The sequence below is a fragment of the Malaclemys terrapin genome, chromosome 2, assembly GCF_027887155.1.
Source record: "Malaclemys terrapin pileata isolate rMalTer1 chromosome 2, rMalTer1.hap1, whole genome shotgun sequence".
Classification (NCBI taxonomy): Eukaryota; Metazoa; Chordata; order Testudines; family Emydidae; genus Malaclemys; species Malaclemys terrapin.
The window spans coordinates 189710558-189736536 of record NC_071506.1 but is presented as its reverse complement, the minus strand read 5'-3'; the positions used below and the strand labels follow the sequence as shown (position 1 = coordinate 189736536).

At 38.6% G+C, this 25979-nt stretch overlaps 1 protein-coding gene across 1 annotated transcript in view; it reads left to right on the top strand.

The window, feature by feature from the left end:
* Positions 1-25979, top strand: part of CNTNAP2 (contactin associated protein 2) — a 1643672-nt gene that overhangs the window by 1155257 nt on the left and 462436 nt on the right. Inside the window, exon 12 of the mRNA XM_054019209.1 lies at positions 22174-22293. Within this exon, the coding sequence (XP_053875184.1) occupies positions 22174-22293 (120 nt within the window). The remainder of the gene's footprint in view (positions 1-22173; positions 22294-25979) is intronic.

Genomic DNA, 25979 nt, shown 5'->3' with positions numbered 1-25979 from the left:
TTTTGTGAATGAGTCCCTTGACATATTTAGAAACAAAAAAATGCTCAAAGATTTTACCAGTCCCTTACTCCAGATTGTAAATGGCTGTGTGCATGAGTGATCTAATACACTGACATTCCAAATGCCCAAAAATTACAAGGATGCTTGGGAAGGAGGAAAAGAGTGAGTTTTCCTATGGAAGTCGGAAGTTAATACATTTTATTATGTCATTGCCTTATTTTTAAAACATTTCTTATCAAATTAATATTCCTGATAGATGACAGAATGAGAGTCCTAGAGAACAAAACCTATGGGTATTGTTAAAAATGCACAGACACGGCACACCAGTATTGACTTGAAAGCACTGTTTCCTATATTTAGAATGTGCCATATACTGTGGCAAGGTGTAGTAGTTTACTTTTGAAGGACTCTGTGAATGGGCTGATTTCCCACCTCCCTCTCAGCACAGAAAACATATGCTGGGTATCCAGAACTAAATTTCATACCTGAAGTTTTTCTTTATTGTTAAGAGCAACAAACATAAATCTTGGCTGAGGTTCCTCTGCTGTTTATAAACTTTCCCTGCAAAACCACCTGCCTCACCCATAAACTGTCTCTTGCCTGAGGCTTTCCACTTTTTGTCCTTCTTTGTTGCAGCTAATGAGATCTTGTCTCATTCTGCCCCCAGGATAGCCTGGGCACTGGCAGAGCAAACAATCCCACTGGTATATCTCCGTTCTGACATGGACGGACCACCTGTAGAAGGGTAGATCAATCTCCATGTCATTGAAATCCATGTCTACTCCTCTGACATTGCAACCTGGGAATTTATTAAAGGTTGCCTAGCCACATTGGTGATGGCTTTTTTGTGTGTGTTACGAATGCTTTCCATTTATAGAAAGGAGTAAGACTCCTACTCATTTTGCATAGGTCACTAAACAGGAAAGGGAAAGACTTTCATTTACTACCAACCAAGGGTTCATTTGAACCTTTAGCCTATAGTAGAAAGACACTCTAATCCGTTATCAAAACTCGTGCTCAATCCTGCTCTCATTATTCATGCAAAACTCCTTTTAACTTCAATGGTAGTTTAATGAGAGTCAGGCTGTCAGGATTTAATTTGATCACCATGACCACCAAGCCATGCTGTCAGTCTTCTTTTATAAAGAATAGCAGATCTTTATTGAAAACACCAATTATAAGGTGTTTGAAATCAGTACATTCAAAACTACTTCACATATTCCTTTATTAGTTCTTGATTCCTGATACTTGGTTATTAGTAAGATAATGAGTGAAACTGATAGAACATAAGAATGGCCAGACTGGGACAGACCAATGGTCCATCTAGCCCAGTATCCTGTCTTCCGACAGACTTAGACTTAGACTTAGTCTAAGTCTGTCGGAAGACAGGATACTGGGCTAGATGGACCATTGGCCAGTGCCAAATGATTCAGAGGTAATGAACTGAACAGGCAATCATTGAGTGATCCAGCTTCTGGCAATCAAAGGCTAGGGACACCCAGCGGTTAGGGTTGCATCCCTGAGAATCTTGGCTAATAGCCATTGATGGACCTATCCTCCATGAACTTATCTAGTTCTTTTTTTGAATCCAGTTATAGTTTTGGCCTTCACAACACCCCCTGGCAATGAGTTACAGAGATTGTGCTTTGTTTTATACCTGGTGCCTATTAATTTCATTTGTTGACCCCTGGTTCTTACGTTATGTGCAGGAGTAAATAACACTTCCTTATTCACATTCTCCATGCCATTGATGATTTTATAGACTGTTGTCATATCCCCTCTTAGTCGTCTCTTTTCCAAGCTGAAAAGTCCAAGTGTTATTAATCTCTCCTCATACGGAAGCTGTTCCATTCCCTTAATCACTTTTGTTGCTCTTCTTTGTACCTTTTCTAATTCTAATGTATGTATGGGATGGGATAATCAGAACTGCATGCAGTATTCAAGATGTGGGTGTACCATGGATTTATATAGTGGCATTATGATATTTCTGTCATCTTATCTATCCCTTTCCCAACGGTGCCGAACATTCTGGGTTGTTGTTTTTTTTGTTTTTTTTTTGACTGCCGCTGCACATTGAACAGAGAACTGTTCACGATGACTCCAAGATCTCTTTTTTGAGTGGTAATAGCTGATTTAGACACCATCATTTTATAAGTGCAAATGATGGGCACCATCATTTGCCCAGTCACCCCGTTTTGTGAGATCCCTTTGTAACACTTCGCAGTCTGCTTTGGACTTAAGAAAATGCCTTTCATGACCTCAGTAGGTGGACTCTAGAAATTCTTGGGTCTCTCTGCAAGGAAACTGTCTGAGCATGCCATGTGGGGTCACAGATGTCTTTAAATTATTTCCAAGTAAACATATGCCTATCTGTGCGTTGTACATATTCTGTTCATGCTTGTACTCATTATTACTGATGTTTACCTTCCAGCCTTTTACCAGTTTGAAAAGTTCCTTGGATGTTTGAAATCTTTTAAACATTGTTTACTAAATTTCTTTATTGTTTCTGTTTTGCCCATAAAATATTTCATTTCTTTTTAAACTATGTTTGACATATCAGCATTTTCTACGTTGCATAATACAGGCAATATTTGGGTATAACATGTCATCCCACTAATGCCTAAGAAGTTGAACTAGGAAAACATACAAAAATCAGGGGTGTTTATAATTGATAAAACTATAACCCTTCTGCCAAGTGTTATCGGCAGCAACAGGTTTCAATATTTAAGAGTTCATTTTAAAATTACAAACAAAACTGGCTTTTGAGCCCCCACCCAGAAACCTGGAAAAATTAGAATAATCAGAAATGTCTTATATTTTGAGAGAACTTGTCACAAAACTGTCTCCCCCTTGTTTCTCCAATGGGAATTTGTGTCACCTTTATATTTTAAAAGTTTGCCTGTGAAACTTGATGCTTCTATGAGTGTTGTCTTGAATGAGCAAATCTTCCCAATGGCAAAATTGGGCTTTCTGCAGACAAAGCCGTCTTTGCACTGTAAACATAAACCCTGTTCATTCAAATACATACACTAGTGTGAGTTCTATTACTTCAGTGAGACTCAGGATGGGTGCAGGGGTTCATACTAGTGAATCATTTTTGCATGATTCCTATAAATTGTAATAATCTGAGATTTCATTAGAAATCAGTACAGTTTCCCAGGCATATGGCAAAATTTCCTCTTGAATTGGATGAAAATGTAAAGAACAATAATTCCCGGGCACTTAGCATTTCTGTTGATCAGATCCTTTTATTCTCAGCCTTTGAAAATAGTGTCAATCTGTTCCCCCCAAATACCAAAAGGCTAGTGAGATACTATGCCCAGATACTATGGTGATGGGGACCATATAAACACTTTGATACAGATGCTGCAAAATTTCATTTGTGAAAGTAAAACTTATTTTCCCCAGAGCCTTAACCAAAAAAAACAAAAAAAGTGTTGGAGTATTTGAAGTTGAAGCCCTAAAAACAAACGGCATAATTATGTTTGCAACATTCTATTTAAAAGAATTATGTAACCATTACAGCAACTTTTTTAAAGTGCTAACCTCTTCCCCAATCTGGGTTTTTGAAAGAAAATGCTAAACATCCTTATTTATAGCAGTTTTTTCTACATCTCTATAACACAAAAATTAGCTGGGAGTAATTTTCTAACTTTCTGACAGTAACTCTAAATTACTTAGTTTTTCATGATCTGGTCTAAGGTGCTGCTGTTACTGCTTTCCCCTTTTCCCCCTCACCCAAGGATGCAAACCAATATTAAATTGTCCCTTGTTTATTAACATGCACTCTCTAGGGGGAAAAAACATTTTTGGCAGTGAACTGATAAATTAAACATAGACACAACGCCACCAAGTGTCAATATTAGCACTTAACACTATTACCAACCAACACATATAAAGCTAGCAAATATAGAAGTTTTACTTTTATGACTGTTTTTTATCCCCAAAAATAAATATCACAGGCCAGACCTGCTCTCAGTTCTCCATTGCTGCTACAAATTTACTGCAGATTTATAATGGTGAACTAACAGCTTTTGGCCTCTGATTTCCAAAATGCAGCCTGTGTACTACATTTGACTATTTCCATTATTATCATAAGAAAACTAAAACCGTATTCAGGAAAGAGAGGATTGCAGCTTCGAGAAAAAGGTATAATATTGCTACTACTTGCTGAAGATTATATAATTGAGAAAACCAGAAACAAAGAGCTACATGAAATGTAAATGCATAGCCTGTGGTAAATATATTGAAATTAAAATTTCTATTGGAATGAGGAAACCTGTGTATTGATGTTATTAAGGCAAAGCCAGGAAGGACTACCCTCAGACTACCCTCAGTTTCAGCTGTGCCAATCTTTCTTACTTCAGAGGGCTTGCACATGTAGATCTGAGGGCAGAATATAATCCTAAATTTAGAGCCACAATGCACCATCGATTTTTAAGCAGAACTCCCATTAAAAGCAGCCTGTAGAAATTGTTTGGGGGCCCGAGTTCAGCATGATACTTATACGTGTTTAATTTTAAGCATTAAGATTTAGACATGTACTTTGGTATTGTTGAATTGGGTCCTGTGCCTTGGAACAATGAGGTATTGCTGGATGAATTGCCAGCAGAATATTTACTATCACCTATATATTATTGTTATGAAAAATGTACAGACAAATATTATTTCCAGACAGGGCTGGCTCTAGGCACCAGCAAAACAAGCTGGGGCTTGGGGCGGCACATTTTTAGGGGCGGCATGGCCGGCGCCAGAATGCCGCCCTTAAAAATGTGCCCCAGCTGCCCTAACTCACCTCCGCTGCTGCTGCCACGGCGCGCGAAACAGCTGATTCGCGTGCCGCTACTCGCCCTCCCTCCCAGGCTCTCAAGCCTGGGAGGGAAGGGGAGACCCCGAGCGGCCATTTCGCGCACTGCTGCTCCCCCTCCCTCCCAGGCTTGAGAACCGGGGAGGGAGGGGGAGAAGCGGCGCCTGCGCCGCGGCCACTCGGAGTCTCCCCCCCTCCCAGGCTCTCAAACTTGGGAGGGGGGGGGAGACTCCGAGTGGCCGCGGTGCAGGCACCGCATCTCCCCCTCCCTCCCTCCTAGGCTTTAGAGCCTGGGGGGAGGAGGCAGGGCTGGGGATTTGGGGAAGGGGCGGAGTTGAGGCGGGGCCGGGGGTGGGGTAATTAAAGAACCGAGGGGGGGGAGGGGCGGACAAAATTGTTTTTGCTTTGGGCGGCAAAAATCCTAGAGCCGGCCCTGTTTCCAGGGCACAATTAACAAAACCCATCTAATTAGCAATAGACAATTTTTAAAACTATTCATGTATGGAATAAAATCCTAGTCAGAATTAATCATAACCTGAAAATGACTTGCATGTAAAGCCTATAAATTAATTAACTTTTTTAATCTTTTCCATTAAGGAAAAAATGGTTTATTCCTTCATTCACTATTAAAACACTTTAACTGCAAAATGTTAAAGTGCTGATATTAAAATTCCATTGACAGCCATTAAAAAAGAAAAACACATTTTGAAGTTGATTAGTAATTCTGACTTTCTCAAAGATGTGTGAGTGCTAAGTTACAGATCTACTGTAAATATACAAAACAGACTAAATAATGATGATTTGTGCTTGACACATCTGCAGGAGGTTTTTAATAGACTGTATATAATTTCCTTACACAATGCTTGGGACGGGAAGTATTAGCAGATGAAACTTGTATCCATTGTTTTAATTAATTAATTACTTAAATTAATGATTGATTAATTTAATTAATAATTTGAAAAGCAGCAGCACTTGCCAACAGTTAATCAAGCTTCGGTAGCTAAGATTGGTACCATTTCCTCTTGTTCTTAAGAGATATTTGTGATAACTCTGAGGCAATATTTTCACAAAAATCTTCATTTTAATGGTGTCTGCCATATATGGAAGGCAGCATCTTCAAATGGATAGGGCACTGCAGTGGGAATTAACAAACCTGGGTTCTGTTCCTGGTTCTGGCACTCATCTGCTGTGTAACTTTTGGCATGTCACTTTACCTTCCATTGTCATCTTTTCTTCATCAATAAAATACTTAACTTACTTTGTAAAGCACTTTTAGGTCTATGGATGAAAAGCACTATAGGAATTAGAGCTGGCTGAAAAATGAAAAGAAATTGTTGTGCCAGAGAGGATCCTGCAGCTAGGGTGACCAGATGTCCCGATTTTATAGGGATAGTCCTGATTTTTGGGTCTTTTTCTTATATAAGCTCCTATTACACACACACCCCCACCCCTCCCACCACCTGTCCCGATTTTTCACACTTGCTGTTTGGTCACCTTACCTCCAGCAGCATCCTTTGGCAGCTCTGGTGTTTGTCTTCCCTAGGTTGTCATATAGGCAGCCCCTGCTGTTCTGCCCTCCCCTGCCAGGGAGCCATTGGAGTGGCTCGCAGAAGGCAGCCTGAGCCCCTAGGGCCTGTCTCTTTCCTCCTGTCCAGAGAGGAGACGACCTTAGATGTCACAGACGGACTCATGGGAAGGAGACCATTTCAACTATTGGCTCCAACTTTGAAGCCTCCTTCTATCTTAGAAAAGAGATGAAGGGAAGGAGTGTGAAACCAGGGAGGGGACAGGGAAGGAGGGAGTGTGAAGAAGGAAGGAGGGAATGAGTTTTTTAGACGGGGGAGAGACAGATGGAGTGTATGCAAAGGTTGAAGAGAAAGAAGGCTGCTGGGGGGGAGGAGAGAGAGACTGTGTTAGGAGGACAGTGTAAAAGGAGAAGCTGATGTCTTGAAGATGCTAAGTGTTCTTAGTTGCCATTGCTAGTTGAGGGCACTTTGCAGGAGGCAATTTGCACTTTCCAGGCTCAGGACCATAATGCTGAGTTGAATCATGTGTTACTATGATTTACATCTTTCTATATTCATCTTTTTCTTTCCAGCTGCTATTTTGCCTAATTTTTTTCTTTCACTCTGTTACACCTTTCCCTTTCATTTCAATTTTTATTCACCCAATTTCTGTGTTTCTGAATTTTCTTGTGGCTCTTCTTTCCCTTTCTACATCATCAGTAGATTTTGGTTTTCCTCCTTTTATAAGTTTTTTTTCTTTAATCATCTGCTTTCATTTCTCTCTTTACCACCATCTTTCCGTGTTTTCCTCCAGCAGTCTGGAAGATAATCATCAAGCACATTCTACAGATTAAAAAGCTCCATAAGAAAGAAGCTGAGAGCTTCATCCAGTTCCTGATCAGTTGCACTACTTGGCAGACAGTGGGTACTGATTACAGAGAAGGGAGATGTGTTTTGAATATAATGTAGTTGAGCACAACTTCAGATCCAGGGTTCTGAAATAGATGTAATTGCAATAGTAAATGAAAGGAGAAATGATCACAGGTGATGTGTTCTTTATTCTGACTTACCATCCACCACCCAAACTGACAATACTTTGTCTATATACTCTTTTCCTGAACAGAGAAATTAAAATACTCTAAATAAATGAATAATCTGCGGTGCTGTTACTTAAACACCGAGATTCCTGTGGAAAAAACAGCACACCAATCCATGCCTCCAAGGTACCCATCCGACATGGAACTAATTTCACAGCCCGTCCATTACATGAATGCAATGTGAAAATAACTTCCAGTAAGTTGCCAGGACAAAGACATTCCCACTGGAATGTACTGGAGGTAGAATATGAAAAAAGAAACAAGAGGCAGATGTTTCTGCTAATATGTGTACGGCTTTTTTAAAAAAAAATGCAAAAATAACAAGTTGTTTGAGTGCTTTTGGCATTATATTCTGAGTAGTGTCTGTAGTTGTGATGACAAAGAGCTGAGATGTTGTCAGTAAATGGGTATCATATTGTCAGAGAGCATAGTTTGAATGAGACAATACAAACAGATATGAAAAAATCGTATATGATATTTTTGTTTCAGCTAGTCTCATAAACAGCCTTTATGCTGTACTTATTTGTTAACAAATATGCCTCAAAATCTTTAGATCTAATACAGCTGGCTCAATGAATTTTACTGCTTTAAACAGTGGTGGATTTTGCTGATTGCATTTTAACGTCAAGCCACCTGATATGAATGATGAAATGACACTTGTGATACGAGTAAGTCCTCTAATATATGGGAATTGTCTCAACTCCCATTGTTTACTTGACCATTGTTTAGTGACCATTTATTGCATAACATACTACTATAACATACTACTATAAAACTCAACATATCATTTAACTAAATTAAATTAAATTTCTGGAAGGCTAATAAGTTTGCAGGATATTTGTACATTATTCTCTATTAAACATAGATTTATTAGTAAAAATGTATTACTCATATTCAAAATATAGAAAAACCTTTCAGCCAGTTAGCCACTTGTAAGTCTTCTGTACTATTGTGAATCTGGTTCCTCCTCTTTGGGTGCAGTATTTTGAAAGAGAGATAACTCACCCCATGACTGTTTTTGAGAGAAGGAGATCCATGGAGCCCCTTGAAAGCCTTAAATGCAGTTGTTCTCTGAAAAACCACAATGTAAAAATGGCACCTTCTCACTTGTGCTTCCTTGTGCATCATGAAAAGAATAATTTTACCAAGTTCCAGTAAAAGGGCTAATCATGTGCACTTATACTGCCCCATTGAAGGCAGTTAATTTACCCAGGTGCCACAGAGGAAATCATTTATTACTGTGCCAATGCCAAAAACCTCCCTCATCTCAGGCTGAAGTTCCTGGGTTGGCAACTTGAAAAATACATATTTTTGGTAGAAACCACAGAGACAATAAACATAGAACTCCACAATGGTGTTTTTCCAGAGTTAACTCTTCAGAGTAAAAGCACGCTTTAAAATTATCCTTTTGCCTTCAGAAAGGCTTCTTAAACTCATGAACTTCTCACTTTAGATTACTTCAGGGAGAGCAGCAGTTTCTTAGAACCTTTTAGAAAACCAGGCTATTTATGATAGATTCCTCAGGGGGACAGAGTGTGGTTAAAAAAATAAATGTATGGACTTTTTCATAATCCAAGTTTGCACATGTTCTCATTGCATTTGACCAGTTCTCTTCTACCATCCTGAATTAGTGCCTGGATAGTGGTAATAGGCTAAATTTGCACATTCATTGCTCATTAGAACAAGCACCAGATTTCCTTTCATAGGATACTGGATTATAATTGGTTCAGACACAGCAGATGTGTTATAGAGAAGCGGCAACAGTTAGCAATACTAATAATACTCTCCAAGCTTGTAAAAGTAAGTTTTCATTATAAGTCCTCCAGCTTTACGTGAGGATACTTGTGCTGAGATGAATTCATACTAAATTCAACTCTTGTCTGTTCAAGAGGAGCCATTTTTGAGCTCTGTAGTGAAAAGCACCAGTCTGTGTAACAAGACATTTTTATACACTGATAAAGAAGTCCAAATCCAGGACTCAATAATGAAAGATCAAACATCCTGAAGTCAAAGTCAAGAAAATATTTAAATGAACTCAGAAAAAAAATACTTCATTTAGCTATACATAGTGGTGATTTGAAGTACATATCTGCTATTAAAAATAAATCCCAGCTGTTTTCTTAACATTGATCTTAACTTTTTGTAGATGTCTCCCCAAACTTTATATGTAGCATTATAGAGGTTTTCATCTGTAAATGTCCAAACACTTTACAAAGATAGTTAAATATTATTATTTGCATTTTACATATGGGAAGGCTACAATGGAGGAAGAGATCCTGGTCCCCACTGTCTTCCATTCACATCACCTTGACAGCACAAAGAGAGTGGAAACACTTCCATCTCTTCAAGGGACAGCAAAACAGCATATTCAGCTTCTCCCCCACCCCTGCAGCACCTGGCACAGAAGGCGGGGAGAGGAGGGAAATAGGGGGCACAGTTACTTGATTGCTCTCTTGCTGTTCCCAGCTGGTGAATCTGGGAGCATTTACCATCTGGAGTTGTTTAGAGCAAGCCCCAGGCAGCTCTAAAATCTAGTGAGGCTGGGACCCGTACAAAACCAGCATGTGAGGATTATGAATCTATAAACAGTTCCCTGGAGCTTCCCTCCAGCCCACTTCACTCAATGATGTTCCACTGTGACACAAATGGCATCATGTCATGCTATCAAGCCAGACAGACTCAAACATATTGTATTTTATGAGTCCATTTGACTCAAGTTTGGAACAACTTAACATTTCGTTTTCTTTGGTACCTAATTCAGCCACAGAGAATCACAATAAATAATCCAACAGACGGTATTTGTGTTTCTTACTGGTGTCTTAATTTGTGAAATTATCATGTGAAAAATTGGTGTCTGATTAGAATCTTCTAATGTCTGTAGGCTAACACTGTAACATCAGATACTAATTGCCTAAACTATGGCTTCTAATTTAAGATCTTTGTTCTAGTTACAGATGTTAATTTTTTTTTTATACAGTCACTTTTGATCAGATTTACTCTTGGTTTTAATCTTTTTTTTCTTGTTTTGCCTCCTAGCAAAATCTAACTTGGCAGGGGAGAGTTGAAGTGGATGCAACTTAGGTTTCTCATTGGACAGGATGTTTTGCTTCTGTATTCACAGCCAGCTCCTGGTTTGCAATAGTGTGTGGTGACTCAAATTACAATATTGACCCCCATAGCATTCATCTTCTTTATCATCTCCAGTGACAAAGAAACACACACTATTTTATCATCCCAATAACAACCCCCTACTTTGTTTCTGTTGTCACCACAATGATAATTGTCTTGTTTATCACCAACATGAATGAGACCAAAGTCAACTCAACAGAGATCTGGCAACTTGCCAACTATTTTATTATTTTCTTCCTGTATTTTAATTTCACGTCTGTCTCTACATGGCATATTTGAATACTGTGCTAATAATGAGAATCCTTAATAAGTTCATTAGTTCACAGTAGGAGGGAGATAGACAGTGAAGTCTTTATAGCAGCTATGAAGGTGACGTTCCATAACTCAGAGCTTTCAGAACCCACATGTTCAGTTTATTGATTCCTTTAAAATTACTTCTGTGCTACAGTTTGGAAGAATATTCATGTTCAGTTCTTTTCTTCACAATCTCCATTCATTGATGGAAGGCTTTGGCTTCCATGACAGCCAGAGCTAGGAAAGTGACCAAATGCCTGCAGTGCGAAGCTCCAGCTGATAGTCAAATCAGATGGCGATTATAATTCCTTTTTCTTTTCCCTTTCCCAATCACTGTAACAAATTGATTTCCAACTGTTTTTAATCATAACAACCTTTTTATCAAAGGCTAAATGCAAAGCGCTCAGGGGCAGGACAAATGAACAGCAGGAAGAACATTACATTCCTTATTGTACCACTATCCTATAGAATAGAATCATAGGACTGGAAGGGACCTCAAGAAGTCTTCTATCCAGTCCCCTGCACTCAAGGCAAGTATTATCTAGACCATCCCTGGCAGGTGATTGGAGATTTTTAAGAGCAGGTTTGACAATGATGGATATTCTACAACCTCTCTAGGCAATTTATTCCAGTGCTTAACTACCCTGACCGTTAGGAAGTTTTTCTTAATGTCCAACCTAAGCCTCCCTTGCTGCAATTTAACCCATTGCTTCTTGTTCCAGCCTCAGAGGTTATTGAGAACATTTTTTCTCCCTCCTCCTTGTAACAACCTTTTATGTACTTGAAAACTGTTATCATGTCGCCTCTCAGTCTTCTCTTATCCAGATTAAAGAAACCCAGTTTTTTCAATCTTTCCACATAGGTGATGTTTTCTAGACCTTTAATCATGTTTGTTGCTCTCCTCTGGACTGTCTCCAATTTGTCCACATCTTTCCTGAAATGTGACACCCAGAACTGGACACAATATTCCAGATGAGGCCATATCAGTGCGGAGTACAGCAGAAGAATTGCTTCTCATTTTGGGCATAGTTTTGGGGGGGCATTGCCACTTCAAATTGCAAGCCTTTGGCATGCACAGAATTTGCCCCCCATGCATGGCTCCATTGGCCTGACTGGAGTTTCCACCCACCCCCAAATATAGAAGTCAAACTATGCCTATGTTTCTCATGTCTTATAGACAACAGACATCTGATAGATTTTGAAATTTGTTGCTTTTAAAATAATTCTGGGCCTGATTGAGCAACCCATATCTGGGACAAAAGATGGAGTGAGGCACTACTCAACATGAGTAAATGTGGGAAAATTGGGCCCCCAGTGATTTTATATTTTAATAAACTTGCTCATGGCTATGTATTTGACTACTCTCTGCTTCCTGGAATCAGAACTGCTGAAATGTACATCATAGGCCCGTGATAATCCTAGATGGCAACCAAACTAATGTCACAATGGGGATTTGAACTCCGGTGACTGCCAGGTGTTTGAGGATGAGCTTTGGCTAACTGAGGGCCCATGTAATTAATTGGCTAATGTGTATTTGTGTTGCTCTCCCCTAGTGGATAAAATCAGCCCATAGGTGTTAACAAGTGGTAGAGACATATGCTTTTGGAATAAAATATTTCTGTTTCTGTTGTTTCCATGAAGATCTAAGTGGCCGTGGGGTGTAGCATAGTGACAGTTATAAAGTGCTAGGTGGTCACAGATTCGTTACAACATTAGAAAATTATTGGGGAATATATATATCACTCAATATTAAGGTAATACAGCCTTATGAATCATAAAATGAAGGAGCTCACAGTGAAGTTTGATATAATAAAGTTGTGAAGTAGAATGAAATTTTCAAATAGTTAATTATATTCCTATGTGAAAATTGCATTTCAGGTTATTCATTTATAGCAAACTTTCTTTTTTTTTTTAAAGAGAAATTATACCCTTGAAGGGTGCTGAATTACCAACGATACAGATTCTTCCTTTATCCAGATATGAGGGTTTTACAGGATTTGGTCTTGTCAACCCTTCTGTTTAATGTGTATGTAAGGCCACTGAAGAGAGAGCATAAAGGTATTGTGATCGCCTCTAATATGCTGGTGATACTTAACTTCACCTTGCTTTTACATGAAATCCACATTTGGCTATTTTTTTATTCTTTGTTTTGGACCTGGATGGAGGTATGTGACCTGCCGCTGAATCTGGTGAATCAGTAGATTAATCAAGGGGCATTTCAAGGACTATGCTTGAACCTTCAAAAATGAATGCAATTCTACGCTTTTCCACTGCAGCTCTTGGTACTCTATTGGATCTTTCATTGCTTTGTAGATATGCATATAGTCGTGGTGGTTTGGAGTGCCTTTTTTCTATCTGCAGCTCTCCAGGAGAATGTGAACTTTCCTCACACACGTTTACCTCACCACAGTTATTATTGACACTTCCAGGCTAGATTTCTGTGGTGCACTCAGACCAGCTTTTGAACCTCCAGAATCTTCAGCTGGTGCAAAACACAGCAGGCTGCCTTCTGTGTGTCGTCAGTCATAAGGAAGCACACAGCAGATTTGCTCTCCACTGACTACTTGTTTGATTCCTAAGGCTGGGTGGGAATCTTTAAAGACCTATGTAGTCTGGGACCTGATTATTTAAGAAACTGCTTCCTACCCTCAGTTTCATCATCACAACTGAGGTCCACTGGGGTATCTCAGCTTTCAGTGCATGGAGCGTGGCTTTTTGTGGTTCATAGCAGGACATTCTCAGTTGAAGAACCCCAAGTCTTTCAGAGCCGAGTTTGATGAGCTACACATACTGCTACAAGGCTGTTTTGTTCAGGCTTTTGGCTTAACATTACTTTGTTTCCTCAGGGTGGGAGAGGGGGCGCGTATGTGTCTGGCTTTATTTCTTTGGTTGGAAGGATGTTTTATACCACACAAGTTTTTATAAAGGGAAGGATATTTTTCTTTAGCATTCTATTTTTGCGGGATGAGTTTTGCTGTAAGAGTTAAATAAAACAGGTAAATATTACACTAAAGGTCTCTTCCCCGTCCCCCCCGAGAGAGGATGAAAACCACAGTGAACAGATGTCCTGCTTACCTTGTTAGCATCTTTTCTGTGCTGCATCAGGTTCTTTATACTTGTAATTAAGAACAAATAAAGTGGGATATCAAGTAATTTCAAACAGACAGATCTGAACATGGATCTAAAAGCTGAGTGACGGTGGTTTCCTCATCCCTTTTGCTGCCCTTCAGCCAGAATCGTGTGTCTGTACGATGCTGGTGGGAATGTGCTCTTGAATTTTTGTTTATTTGTTTTAGATTTGAACTCTCAAAGTGAGGGGTGATACAAGCTTATTTATACAGACAAGCTGCTATGCATTTGAAAGGGAGGGGCGGGGGACAACCTGGCAATGCTCAGCAGTAATTTCCAGCCACATCTGCTTAGCCACCAGCAACTGCAAAAGAAGGGCATCATTATCATTTGTATATTTGGCAAAACCTTCTTCTGAAACCATTTCAGCTCCAGATAATCAAGATGATATTAAGTTACTGATCTGCTAATGAGAAAAGGTTTGGTGTATTTAAAGCATCAACTCCATTCTTGGTAGGGAGGAATAATTAGGTTTAGAGGCAAAAAGTGTTCCAAATAACTAGTGAAGTGAGTGGCTTTTTACAAGTACAAAGTATATCCACCTAAGAAATTAACACAGAAAACTATAACCTTCTGTAAAACAATAGTCATATTCTGGTTTGTAATATTGCCTGTTTTTAAAAGCAATATTGGTGACATTAAAACTGAATGTGTCAAACATTCAGTTAAAAGTATGACATACATTAAAATTGTTATCAGTTGGTCAGTGCTCAGCAAATCTTAAAGACAGCATATATGCCGTTCAAATTTTAATTTTCAGGGGCTAAGTGGATTATTTTTGTGTGTAACTCACTGTAACCCCCAATACTGTATCAAAAAAGTTTTTTGCGCTTTTTACATAGTATAACACTCTCACTTTTTATATGTGGCAAAATCAGTCAGAAGCAAATATAAACTTGTGAAGTAATTCTGAATTTAACTCAGAACTAGAGAATGAGTTTTGAAATTTATTTTACTATTTCAGGGTTATGGAGGGTAGAGATGGTTCCAAACCAGAGTTTGGGTACTAATCCAACTTTAACCAAAGTTTGCTGACATTTGGATATGGAATTTGGGTTCAGACCACTGTAGAGATAAGAGAGAGCCATAAAGTTCAGATCCAAATCTGACTTTGCCCAGAATTCATGGGAATTTGCTAGTTTGGGATGACTTTTTAACTTTGTTTATATAGTTGCTGTTATAATATAACATTAATGAAACATTACCACTTTTAATTTTATCATCTTGTATTCTAATCTCTCTCTCTCTCTCTCTCTCTCTCACACACACACACACACAGACACACACACACACATATAATGAAGTAATACAGTAGGTTGACATATACAGCCTTATATGTAGGTTGAAGATCATCTTTCATGAGATACATACATCAGTGTGAGCCAGTAAATAAACCACAAATATGAGTGTCAGAAGACCTTTAAATCTAGAACTTCTCTGCAATTGAGTCACTGTGACTTTTGGTTCCATTATCCTAATTTAATCTCTGTGCCTCAGTTTCTCTGACAATAAAAAACTGTAATATATGACTGAAAATGCATGTGTTGTAGTAGTTGTGTAGAAGGTATATATAGAGAGAGATCTCTGCTGACTTTGGCAAAACAGGACATAATGAACAATATCAGTACAGTTTAAGGTTTTTGTTTTCTGGTTTGCACTTGACTCTATGCATATTTATTACAAGAATAAAGCAATAGGCAAAGCCAATCAGACACACACAAGTAAATCTAAAAGGGTGGGAATATGTGGGGACACCAACATTTGGGTTTCATCAGGGACTCTAAAAGCACGAGGCTGCTGTTCGAATATAACAGGAACTGGGACAACTGACTTCTCAGTGGAAAAACAGATTTTTTGCTGTTGGTTTCTTTTTAATAGAAGGGCTGCTCCTGGAGAAGTAGATGTCATAACCCTGCTATAGTGCCATAATTAAGAATATTTTACTTTGGCTTTGATATTTCAGAGAGATTATGATATAGGATAATGTTGCTACATACCCAAAACTACAAAACTTTAAAAATCTCTGTTTTGGGCCAGTAATGAGACAGCAGCTTTTAGGGAATAATGCAATTTGATGAGGGCATGCATTCAAGCTTTTAAGAAAGCCAAGAAGAGACTGAAGACAGATGAGGTTAATATTCAAGTGCTGATGAGAACTCAGGTATTTTAAAGCTTGCATTGCTGTAATTAAAAATAATTGAATGGGCAGTAAGGAAGTGCTTCGATACATATAAAAACCATTGGTGTCCACAAATAACTGTGAAATATTGTGGACTCTACACATTGTTAGCAGGAAATAGTCTAATTATTGTCTTAAATTGAAAGTGAAAGGTAAAGTTTATTTCATGCTCTTAGAAATTATCTAACTAATGACTAAAACAGACAGGTTAGGTCTATAGATACAATGTGTGTCCTGTATCCTACAACTTTAAATACAATATACTGAGTTCTAAAGATCTCACAGAAGGTGTTAATTTTTGGTCTGCAAATCTATTTCTCAGATCTCTTTTTTGCTGCTTATGTTTGCAGCATTCTCTTTAAGGGCCGCGAGTTGACAGTCTTGGATACCGTAGCAAATTCCAAGGAGTCCTCGGTCTATAGAACTTCAATATGGTTTCTTCTTTTGGAATATGAAAGCAAGGGAATGGTTTGGCTTGACCTCATGGCCTGATTCTCCTCTCACATCATTCTTACAATAGTGTAATTCACTTGACTTCAGTGGAATCAGTGTGAGGGACTCATATAGTCATAGACTTTAGGGTCAAAAAGGACCATTATGATCTTCTAGTCTGACCTCCTGCACAATGCAGGCCACAGAATCTTACCCAGCTACTCCTGTAACAAACCCCTGACCTATGTCTGAGCTATTGAAGTCCTCAACTTGTGGTTTAAAGACTTCAAGGTGCAGAGAATCCTCCAGCAAGTGACCTGTGCCCCACGCTGCAGAGGAAGGCGAAAAACCCCCAGGGCCTCTGCCAATCGCCCTGGAGGAAAATTCCATCACTTCTTATTTCTGTACAGTCTACCTCATCATTGATATACAATGCTACTCCACCACCTTTGCCTTTATTTCTGTCTTTCCTAAACAGCACATACCCTTCAATACCTGTACTCCAGTCATGACTACTATTCCACCATGTTTCTGTTATTCCCTATAATATCTGATTTCACTTTCTGCACCAATAGCTCTAGTTCCTCCATTTTGTTACCTGAGCTCCTCGCATTGGTGTACAGACATCTTAATTTTTGCTATTTGGCTTCTCTCACATTCTTTACCTGATTAGGCACAGACATTCTACCACCAGTATCACCCATTAGACTGGTATCTACACTACCCTTCCTCCTTATGTCCATTCTCCTACACACCGCTGTATCCTTTCTTGCTTTGTTTTCTTCCCTCTCAATGTTGAAATCCGGCATGGAGATTACCTGGACATGTCACAATCATCTCCCCCAAATTCCTAGTTTAAAGCTCTTTTAATCAGTTGTGCCAGCCTCCATCCTAGAAGTCTATTTCCCTCCCTTCTCAGGTGAAGTCCATCCCAAGAGAACAGTCCTCTGTCCATGAATGCTTCCCAGTGGCCATACATCCCAAAGCCCTCCTTAAAGCACCACTGCCTGAGCCATCTGTTGATCATCAAAATCTTGTCACACCTTTGTTGCCCTTCTCTAGGAACAGGCAGAATCCCACTGAAGATCACCTGAGCCTCGATTTCCTTAAGCGTCTTCCTCAGGCTGGCATAGTCTCCCTTGATGTGTTCCAGCGAGAATCTAGCCATATCATTTGTTCCCACATGAAGGACAATCAGTGGATTCTTTCCCGCTCCCGTTAGGATCCTCTTCAGCCTCAGGTCCACATCCCATATCTTAGCACCCAGCGACAGCACACCCTTCTGTTCAATGGATCAGCTCTAATTACAGGCCTGTCTATTCTTTTCGGTAAGGAGTCCCCAATCATGTAGACCTGCCTTTTCCTGGTGATGGTGCGATTCTCCGGTCTATCCCCTGTTCCCTCTAGCTGCAATCCTCTCGATTCCTATTGTCCCTTGAAATCCTCTGCAACTCAACCCTATATGTCTACAAGGAGATTTAAGAAATGTTTCATTTCTGCAGAAACCTTTTTCACTAGCAGATGAACTTTCAGTGTTTTAACATGTTACAGATTACTTCATCTGTCCTCAAGGTGTGAAGACTGTCAAGCTAGATCTTTTGTTTATAAACGAATATTGTGCCTGTAAAAAATGCTGGATTGACAGCTCTGAAACTGAAGTCCTCTATTTATCAAGTAGTGGTGTAAGTGTCTACATACTACCCTGCCAGTGTGCTTCCTATGTTCTGCAGGAACTTTCTCTAGGGGTGAAAAGGTAGTTAAATTCTTAAGGCCCATTCAGTACTTCATCAGTTGCAGAGATTACAAACAGTGGTGCCAGTTGTGGTGATGTTTTTTGTTATTGGGCCACCTATCCAATAGGAGTTTCACTGAGCACTGACTAACTTTCCTTTGATTGGTGACAAGCCATTAGTTAGTAACAAATTTACATTACAAATGACTTTGGCCAAATTTGAGCTGAGGCCATAGAAGCAAAAGGCTCTTATGTCAGTACCAATTTCCTAAGACCTCTAGTACTGGGAACTATGTTTATAGGCCCCTCAGAAATCTCTGTCTCCAGCATATACTTAGTTTTACCCTTGATGTAGAGATTTCCTTTGTTTCTGAGGTGCAGAGCTATTGAGGTCCTGATGGGTAAGTAAATCCTTCTCTAACATTTTTAAGATGATCCTTTGAACCCATCTCCTTTCAACTCCTAAACTCCTTTTTTCCTCCCTCATTCTTTCCCTTCCTCTTATTTTTAACTTTTCTTCTCTGGCTCCTTTCCATCTCTTGTCAAATACATTCCTGTCTACCTTTTCCTTAAGAAATCCTCACTGGATCACTTGTCCACCCCATGTGCCTCCCCATCTCTTTTCATGTGGACTTTGACGCTGTAAAAACTCCATGATATTTTGGATTTTGTGGACTCAGTACTTTTTGTTTTTCCTAACCTACTGCAGCTGATTGATTGCTCCTCCGTTGTAACCTTTCTTCCTTATTGCTCTCTGTTAATGTTTCTCAGGGCTCTGCCCATGGTCCTTTCTCTTTTGCACTCTACTCTCACCTCCCTGTGTGATTAATCTACTCTCGTGGTCTCTTTGCTGATGGTGAGTCTTCAATCTATTTCTTCCCCTATATCCATTCTTGCAGTTCTGCTGGTCTTTCCAATATCCTCTTTTGGATGTCCCACCTTTCCCTACATTAAAAGTAGTTAAAATAGAACTCCTAACCTGTCCTCTGTTCTTCTCCTCAAACATCCATGCTGTTGGAAATTCCTTCCAGTTCCTGCTCTACAACATTTCAAACCTCCAGCATTTCCTTGCTCTCCCTTGAAATAAAATGCTGGATTTATCTCCTTCCTTGACTACAGGAACCTTCACTTCTCTGACTTCCCTATTTCCTATTTTACTCAATTCCTATTAAGAATGGCTAAAACGATCTTCCAAACTTGATGCTCACCCTTGTTACTCTCTTATTAAAATCCCATGGCTAGCTTCTCTTTGCCAACTGAATTCAATTTAAACTTTTTTGCCCCTCCCTTCAAAGCATCTACATAAATCTGACCCTGACTATATCTCTGCTGTTTCTCACAGGATCTTATTAACACCCTTGTTCTGTTAATGATGTCAGCTTCCCTGAGCCCTTCACTTCCTTCTTCCCTCTCAATTTTGTGCCTGGTTTAGCACTATTCCCTGTCTCAGTATGCTAGTTTCTCCCTTTTCTTCTGTATCTTCCTTGTGTCTCTTCTGTGACTAAATAAGAGTTTTTTGTCTTCGGGGCTGTCAACATTTCAAATGCATCTTCATCTGCACTGCCACATAAGTACCTATCACTTCTTAATTATCCTTTCAGTTCTGAAAGACTATGGAAAGGAGGGAAAGAAACATATCAAATATGGGCCCTTTAATTGTCTGTAAAATAGCTAGTATATTTTTGGCACTCTGGGAAGGACAGAGTACCTGATGTAATAAGTTAATCAAGGAGAACTTGTTGCTGTATCACAATCTCTTCATATTAAAAAATGCAGTGCAGAAAATATAAAGACAGATTCTATAGTGTGTACCATACATTTATATCATTTTAAATTACTTTTTCGTAGCAATACATTGCTGATACAATTAATGGTAATAATTATCAAGCTTATGTTTAAGTAAACCAGTTGAATGAGCCTGTTTCTCCATAAATAACAAGGCTAGAGAAATTGAGGGAAAGATATGCGATATGTATCAAATAAAGTGTTGTATACCTCAAAATTCTAGGTAACAGAAGTTCTACATAAAAAACTTTAAGTTTATGAGCTCTTAATTAGCTTCTTCTTATCTTCCACTGCACCAGTTAAGACATTTGCGGTCTAGTGTCATAGAAATGAAATTAATAATGTTGTATGCCATGCGAGAATACACTCAGTAGTATAGGAGATACGGTCTGGATATACCTTGTTCGTTCATCAGCTGTCAAAGGATAAAGTCATTTTGGTGATGAACAGTCCTTTCTATAGTACTGTTAATTTGTAAAAGATACTGTGGCTCCGTTATGGTGCAACGTTCTACACCAAGATTCTTCTGTTGACTGAAATATAATTCTATCCAGGCTATGTTTGTTGATCTTCAGTATCTTTTCAGAAAAAAAAATCTTATAAATTCTTTCAGAATCATGTCTGAAACCACGTGCAGTCACTGTGAAAAGAGAAAATCTGTCATCCTTGGTGTGGAAGTGGGGAGAAAGGAAATGACTAAGTGGAACATCTTACAATTCAGTTATGAGAAGTGTCTGCTTTTTATATAAGCTTAATTTATTAAATTAAAGCATCTCTAACGAACAATAAATTTATCCTGCAATATAGTCTTCTCTGTCCCTCTGCAATATTGGGAGGTCAGAGAGATTTTCTTTCTCACACACACATGAACACAGACACTCAAACTTTCACTTTATCTGTTTTCACATTACATGAGCGTGTAGATGTTTCCAACCTCCTTTTTCCTTCCTGTCTCATAGTAGCTGGCTGGAGGCCTTTAAACAAGGGGGATCCATCATTCACTAATCATCTAGAGCCCAGCAGAATGAACTATCCTTATGGATATTTGAAATAAAGCCATTCATACCAAGGAGATAATTTGTAGGAATTGCCAGCATATTAGGTAGATTTTTAGAGTGGATATGAAATCTGGGTAAACAACATTTCATTCATTTAGGGATTGATTGATTGATTTCCAACCCACAAAGCTATGCCATCTGGTCCGTTGGACAACAGAGAAGTTAGATATTAGTTAAATATTATTGTTCATTTCGTTTCCAGATTCGTGTAAGAAATTTTATGCATATCATTATTTAATTAATAGAAAAATGTATCTGGAGTATTGGAAATACCGCAGTCTGACAAGTGGTGGCAACTCTCTATTTTTAATGTTAAGCACACTACAGTGGTCACCTCTAAAAACCTGTCAATTTGGACTTAGATAAATAATTAACTTTGCCTAAGAATTTATAGTGTTTCCCATAGTTGCTACTGAGAACATTTGGGAAATACTGGGGTAATATTTAAGTTATCTACAGTAAGTGGCAAAAGGAGCCAGCAGAACTGTATAGAGGATGGGAATTCTGTTTCATAAAGGATTTTGAGATTTCAAAATTTGGCTTTGTTCCAAATCCGAATGAAACCCGAACATTTCAAAATTATCTGTGAAACAAAAACAAACAAACAAACAAAAAAACAAAAAGATTAATCAAAATATTTTGTTCCAATTTTGACTTTCGTTTTTTACATATTATAATATACAATGCACATTTTTTTAAAATGAAATGAAAAGTAGTTTTAAAATGAAAAACCAAATGTTCTGTTTGAAAATATGAAAAAGAGACACTTGACTTTTTCTCCATTTTTCTTCCAAACAAAACATGATTCCATCAAATTTTCTCTGACCAGCTCTAGTAACCAGTGTACCTTGGAAAAAATATTGTGCCTTCTATTAATTTTCAAGTATTAAATCAATGACTAATTCATGGTTCTTGCACTAGTGTGAAATATAAAATGAAGCTATGAAGAAAGTAATTGTGATTTGGAATCAGTTGCTCCTGGACTTCAATTTCCTTATTAATATATTTTATTTTATTCCATTCCAGCTATTTATGACCTCTCCTGTGAAGCATACAAACACGTGGGCAAAACCTCAAATTATTACTGGATAGATCCAGATGGCAGTGGGGCACTGGGACCTTTGAAAGTTTACTGCAACATAACAGGTAACTGTACTGTAATTACCATTTTCATGTTATATTTGTAATGTATATGTGGCAGAGGGTTTGAGGCCTGTCCATAATTCATATTTCTTGGGAAAAGAAAAAAAGATTCAGTTTTAGTAAGAGGCCGGATCATATTAAACCAGCCAAGCTTGTTTGGGTGGTATCTGACCTAATCATTGTTAAAAGGCCTTTGACCTGGTCTACATTCTACATTTAACAATTAGCTTGACCTAAGTACATCATTCAGATGTGAAAAATTGACAACTCTTCCCTTCACCACCACCCCCCCCCAGCGATCTAGTTAAGTGGACCTAACCCCCAGGATAGGCAATGGTAGATCAAAAGAAGAATTCTTCCACTGGCCTAGGTGCTGCCTCTTGGAGAAGTGGATTTACTATAGTGAAGGGAAAATCCTTTTAGTCAGTGTAGGAAGCATCCTCACTATGACCCTTCGGTGGCATAGCTGCACCTGGGCCACTGTAATGCTCATATTGTAGACATAGCATATGTTTCCTCAGTGGACCATGTCCTAGAGCCAGTCTCCAAAATCCTATTGTGTGTATAGGTAACTTGCAAAAACTGGTTAGCAGTCCTAGATCAGGGAGGATTTGATAAGAAAGTTCTTTGGACAGAGCAAGGTGCTTTTTCTGTCTGGATAGCATGATGCTCACAATTAGACCAAAATGTTCAGAGAGAATTGCTTTCAGAGATATAAGCTATTCACTTTTCTTCTTTTTCTCTGTAGCTAAGATGAGAATGTTTTCTCTCGTTTAGCATATGAAAGGGTATATCTAGCTATGTTAAGCAAACAGCTTCTTTTGTTCTCTCTGTTTATAATTAATCTTCTTTGTTAAAAAATACTTTTGTATGAATAATTTCATGCAGACCTTCTTAAAGAAAAGAGAATCCAATAAGCTCTAAAGCGAGTTACTGAAGGGTAAAGGGTTTCTGGAATTTGTGTGTCCAACCCCCTCATCCTCGGTCAAGGGAAATGAACAAAGGGGCCCTATCCCATTGTCTTGTCATGGGTGTGATGGGTGAGCATAAGGATAAGACATTAAAAACAAAGGAGGAGATGAGTTTGTTTTGGTCAGTACTGTTCATTCATTTCCAATGTTCATACATAATGCAATATGTCTCTGCACTTAGCTGACACTAGTTAATAACCAATACAAAGCTTACTAAATATTCAGCTAAGAGAAGTATTTTACTTAATCCCTGAATTTCCCAAAATACAGGATCTTGTGGGATATCTGCACAATAAAGAGGTTCCAGAATCTATTTGCTTTCGAATACCCTGACACAGGTCTTCAGAATTCAACTGCAGGAACCAGCAGCAAGAGCGTAGATACATGTTGTAATGATGAAACACAGGGGGAAAGGCAATCTCTCATTTAACTGGATCCTCACTCTTTGGGGCTTTCAGAATCATAGCCAGCACCTTAACTGTATCAGTAAGTAAACAGGCATGCACTGCCAGGGAACAGTGCTGGGAACTTACGATATATCATAGCGATTCCTAATCAAGAAATGAACTGCCGTGTTCAGCACTAGCTGTAGCTTTGGGGTATTATTCAAAGGTAGCCTTTTCAGTAAAAATTGATTGAAATAATTTGTTGAGCATGAAAAAGTGAATCTATCCAGGGTGTGAGCACTTTTGACATATGCTAAAAATAAATATACTGGTACACACAAGAATAAAACTAATAGTGTCCCCAAACCAGAAAGTAACCAGACAAGAGAATGAAAACCAACCATCTTCCCTTCCTAATAATATTTTTTTCCACAAAACAACTGCTGTAATTGCCATAGAGATATTGTTTTTAAATTGCCAGTGAGTGGGGAGGTGGTCCATATGATCATGAATGAGAAGGCAGAGGGTCCACAATCCTTTCTCTGCATTAAGATGTGATCCAAGCCATGAAGAAGTTTCAGAACCCTGCTCTAGCTGAATTGCTTCCATCAGGCAATTCCTGTTTAATACATTTGCTATAATGCAGATATAATTCCCTACATAAATGAGATCATGATAGAACTGATTCACTGTTAAAATGTGAGCAATACACCTCTACTCCAATATACACGACCCAATAGAACACGCATTCGAATATAACGCGGTAAAGCAGTGCTCTGGGGGGGCGGGGCTGCGCACTCCGGTGGATCAAAGCAAGTTCAATATAACGCAGTTTCACCTATAACGCGGTAAGATTTTTTGGCTCCCGAGGACAGCGTTATATTGAGGTAGAGGTGTACTGTGAAAACTGAAATGCAAGTAACTTTAGCCACTCTGCTTTTAAAACTGGACAGTCACCCTAAAAGTTATTGTCCATATGACAGCTTAGAAAAGCATTTTTCAATTATTCCTCTATTTACATACTGTATAGAACCATCCTGGGTATATTTCCAGTCCTTACAGCTTCCTTTATTGGTTTATAATGACAGCAGTATAGTATAATGGATAGAGCACCAAACCGGAGATATGGGTTCAATTCAGTATATGTCTTTCTGGATAGAATTCAGTAACCCCTACCCTATATTTTGTGCTAATAACAGTATGAAATATCTGTAATATACTAATTAAGGTGAAGAGATCAAACTTAATTCTTTAATTCTTCTACAGAAATATCTGACTGATGGTATAAATGATATAGTGATGACGTATATAATCTTAAATTACCTTATGTAGTATATTGAAAGATATCATATTAGTGTTGTTTGACATGAAATAGGTAATACAAGAAAATACTTTAAAATGCAGTTATGTATGGCATATCAGGTATTTACTGCATAACAGACTTATCTGTTCAAAAGCATTAGTGCAGATTTGTGGCATTATTAATAAAATGTTTAATGAAAGACTTCCATTAGCTGAATTATAACTAACTTTTTCTTAAGAAGACAAGGTGAAACAAAGCCCTCATGCCTACAGACATGGCTAGAATTAACTTAAGGATGCTTTGTAAATTCTTATGCTTGTCAGATCGAAAGAGAATTTGATTGCTGTTCCTTCATCACTTATATCAAAGCAGGAATATATTTGTTAATTTTGTGGCATCACCATTGCACTACTAAACTTGTGAGGGTGACAGTTAAATCTAAAAAGTTCTACAGAAAGCCAGTACTTTATTTAATAAGCATCTCTAAATATCCTTTGTCTGAAATAGACAGATCAGCCATTTGAAAGCCAGAATGCCTCTAACTCTTATCTCTTGAGAATGCTGTTTAAATTCTCTGACCTATGCATATTATGAAGTCAAGCAACAAGTTTTGGAAAATAGTCATGTTTCAATAGGGTCACTTTCTTAGAAAAGTTGAAGAGAAAATCAGAGTGCATCAGACATGTGTCCATGTTTCTAGACATAATTTGTGTCAATATCTCTAGACTGTCTTGATTTAGTAGCCTGGATATGTCATGTTAATGTTTTCTGCCCTTCCTGGATTTCTATGGTAACTGAAAAATGTTCTGGGTTCTAAAATCTTTTGGCTAGTCAACAGTGTAAGCAAAATATAAAGAATACAATGTGTGCGGAAACTAGGGTGACCAGATCGCAAGAGTGAAATATCAGGACACATTGGTTGAGCAGGGTGACGACAGACAGACACAGGTGCACAGCCCCAATAGGAGCCAGAAGCACACTGGTCCGCCTGGCCTTGTGCTACCAGCGTGCCCCTTGGGGATGGGCCCA